Source organism: Notothenia coriiceps, unplaced genomic scaffold, assembly GCF_000735185.1.
Source record: "Notothenia coriiceps isolate Sejong01 unplaced genomic scaffold, NC01 NC01_scaffold00021943, whole genome shotgun sequence".
Classification (NCBI taxonomy): domain Eukaryota; kingdom Metazoa; phylum Chordata; class Actinopteri; order Perciformes; family Nototheniidae; genus Notothenia; species Notothenia coriiceps.
In genome coordinates this window covers 1-3,265 of record NW_011354644.1, presented here as the reverse complement: position 1 = coordinate 3,265, position 3,265 = coordinate 1, and the positions used below count along the sequence as shown (strand labels likewise).

The 3,265-nt window shown below is 40.0% G+C and overlaps 1 protein-coding gene across 1 annotated transcript; it reads left to right on the top strand.

Moving 5' to 3' along the window:
* The first annotated feature begins 394 nt into the window (after positions 1 to 394).
* LOC104953543 (high affinity choline transporter 1-like) lies at positions 395 to 2,338 on the top strand. The gene is made up of 4 exons (XM_010780490.1): positions 395 to 503; positions 727 to 882; positions 973 to 1,121; positions 2,171 to 2,338. Exons 1-4 carry the CDS (start codon positions 449 to 451, stop codon positions 2,321 to 2,323), a joined length of 513 nt encoding a protein of 170 aa, XP_010778792.1. The 5' UTR covers positions 395 to 448; the 3' UTR covers positions 2,324 to 2,338.
* Positions 2,339 to 3,265: the final 927 nt, after the last annotated feature.

Here is a 3,265-nt window from a genome sequence, read left to right as displayed (position 1 = left end):
TCTGCGCCCTGTTCCCGCGTTACGAAATCTAAGAGGATATCCTACAGTGGGGGCGGGGCCCCCTAAGTTCCAGGGCTCCCCCGCACCGCGGGGGGTGCGGGGGCCTCCGCTACGCCACTGGTGTAAATGTAATAAGGTTAAATCTTAACTAGATACAAGACACATTCTAATGTATTTTCTAATGGGGTCTGAGTCGTGCTATAAAGGTGTTTTTGCATGTGGATTCTCCATTCTTTGCAGTGGTTCACTGTTGCTACTAGTAAGCACAGAAAATCTGGACTTCAAATGTAAGGAAAGATCTGCAATATTTAAACTGCTTCATACTCAGACGTACACACCAGTAGAAACATGTGTACTAATAAAAGTGTGTGTGTCTCATTCCTCTGCAGCTACCTGGGTTGGAGGTGGATTTATCCTCGGTTTGGCTGAGGCTGTGTACTCTCCTAAAATGGGCTTAATATGGGCTCTTATGCCTCTACAATACTCAGTGTCCTTCATTTTAGGTAAGGTAATAGCAGAAGGCGGCTGATCTTGATAACTTCAGATATAATCTTTGTGTTTTTCTGTCTCTTATTTCATCTGTTTTATTGAGATTTTATTAAACAGTAAATGTACTACAAAGCTTGGTGTTCTGGATTCAAGCAGCTTACATACACAGTGCCCACAACATTAAATAATTAAGGTCGGAATGCAATATAATGCTTAAAATCTCATCCCCTGCAATAGGTGGTATTTTCTTTGCAAAGCCAATGAGGGATAAGGAGTATGTCACCATGATGGACCCTTTCCAGATAAAGTATGGCAAAGTTCTCAGCACTGCTCTGGTGCTGCCGGCGCTGCTGGTGGATGTGCTGTGGGTGTCCTGCACTCTGCTTAGCTTAGGTAAACATACATACAAACCATGTAAAACAACACTAGTAATGGATTAAATGTATTGCATTACGTTTTGTGTGTCTGTGGATTCTCTAACAGGAGCAACTATGACTGTGATACTGGACCTGCCCTACGCCTATTCTGTTTGGATCTCATCATCTGTGGCCATCATCTACACTTTGTTAGGAGGACTTTATTCAGTGGCCTACACTGATGTCATCCAACTCTGTCTCATTTTCTTTGGTTTGGTGAGTTACAAGCATCTTACATTACCACGTTTATTTTTAAAGAAGTTCATATCTTCAAGATTGTGTATTTACATCTTGTTTTAAAGCTCCACCATCCAACAAGCATTCAACCTACAACATCTTGATAAATCAATAAATCATTTTATTTTTGTAAATCACTGTATCGTCATAACATTTCAAGTCAAATATATTGTTCTTTATTCAGTTTTGTTTCTCCATAATAAATCCTCAAAATAGTTATTGCATTTAACCTGTTTTTTGTTTACACATTTTATTTAAAATGTTGCTTCTGAAGGCCAATAACACATTTATTTCCAGAATTGTTGTGTTTTTTTTTAACAATGAATCCAGCTGTAATACTAAGAACATTTGGTAAGATGTCATGTAAATGGATAAATTAGGGCTGAGTGAGGTGTGTGTGTTGGAGCGATAGTCAGTGTATCACCTACAGTAGATGGTGGTTGTTGCAGGCCCCCAGTTTGGAGAATATAAATAATTTACTGCACAACATTTAAATAATGCAATGCTGCGGAAATAACTTAACTAACTGTACATTTTATTTATAATATTTTAAATGCTCACCTTGCTTGAGAAAATGTAAACCACAAAAGCCCTCCAAATGATCCCAATCTTAGGTTTGTACAAACAAAATGAAATGGAGCTCTCAAACCTACTCTTTTTTAGATGTTATTTAGCTGACCCATCTGTTCAAAGCAACTTACATACACTTTAATGCCGTAGACATGCCTACAGGAGCAATTTGGGGTAGGGTAGCCTGCCCAAGGACACTTCAACATGATGACTGCAGGGGCTGGGATCAAACCACTGGCCCCCTGATGTGCAAATTAGTGCACTAACCGCCCTCTTGTTTTTCCATTTAAAAAATTGGCAGGAAATCATTAAAACAAATCTGAAGCTGCAGAACTTGTTTTTGGATTGATTTGAACAGACGTTTGGTTGAATGTGAGGTCCTATTTGTTTTTAACATCTGACAAAAATAATTATTGCGCTTTGGTCTTCAGTCTGATTATCTCAATATCTGTTTGCAGTGGTTGTGTGTCCCCTTCCTGCTGCTCAACCCGTCATCTACTAACATTGCCCAGACTGCTTTCAATCACACGCTCCACGAACCCTGGGTCGGCACTCTGCGGCAGGACCAAGTCTGGAAGTGGATTGATGACTTCTTAATGATCGTAAGCTAAATATTCACCAGTGTGCATCAGCCTGACCTCCTACAAAAAAAGACCATATAGGCCGATTGTTCATGCCCTTATTACGACCCAGAGACACGTTTTAAAATGTATGTTGTTTCTTACACAACCACTAGAGGTGCTCTAGTGGTCGTGTAAGAAACAACATGCTCCCTGGTCCGTTCATTGCAAACGCTCCAGAGGGACGTTTATCCACAAATAACCCTAAAAAAATTCTAAATTGTGGATCAGTTTGGCCATTAAAATGCTTTTTGATTCGATTTCTGGCGAGAAGTGTATATTTAGGCTACTCTTAGAATCCACGTCCAGTTGATGTGTAGGATCTATAGTTTGATAGATATTACGAAGATGATTTGAGGTCTCGCCAAGATAACGTGTATGCAGCTTCCATGTAAAGTTAGCGTGGGTGAAAAAAGTTTTTCCGGTCTCGAAGTTTTCATAATAAAACCTGATATATTCCCCTCACTGTCAAATGATTACACAGTGATATCTTACTCATCCACTAAAAAACATCAGTTTATCCTTGTTAATTACACAATATTGATTGGTTTAAATTGTGTACAATGCTTTTGTTTTTTTAACCTTCGATTCAGAGAAACAAATAGTTTTTTCGGAGTTAAGACACTACAGTTTCCGAAGATACTACACTACCCAGAATCCCCAGCTATTGTTTGGGACTGCAACATCCGCCTTGCTTTACAAACCCATTGATTAGTCATCAAGCTCTTTGATTGGATGTTGGAGTGGCAGTGCGACAAGGTTACGCTGAGCGTCAACAGCTCCTTGAAATGGAATGGAACCACGGCAGACTTTTCCAAAACTAGAATTGGACGGGTTGGGGGAGGGGGTCTGCAGTTCGGTGGACTAAGTAGACCCTCCAGAAAAACGCGGGCAAAAATCCTTGATTATGCGGGCTAAATTCCTTGATTATGC

Bases quoted from the DNA above. Each gene is read 5' to 3' on its own strand.
- LOC104953543 (XM_010780490.1), top strand. From the start codon at position 449: ATGGGCTTAATATGGGCTCTTATGCCTCTACAATACTCAGTGTCCTTC. The intron at 504-726 runs GTAAGGTAATAG...CCCCTGCAATAG, and splicing joins CTCAGTGTCCTTCATTTTAG to GTGGTATTTTCTTTGCAAAG. The intron at 883-972 runs GTAAACATACAT...ATTCTCTAACAG, and splicing joins CTGCACTCTGCTTAGCTTAG to GAGCAACTATGACTGTGATA.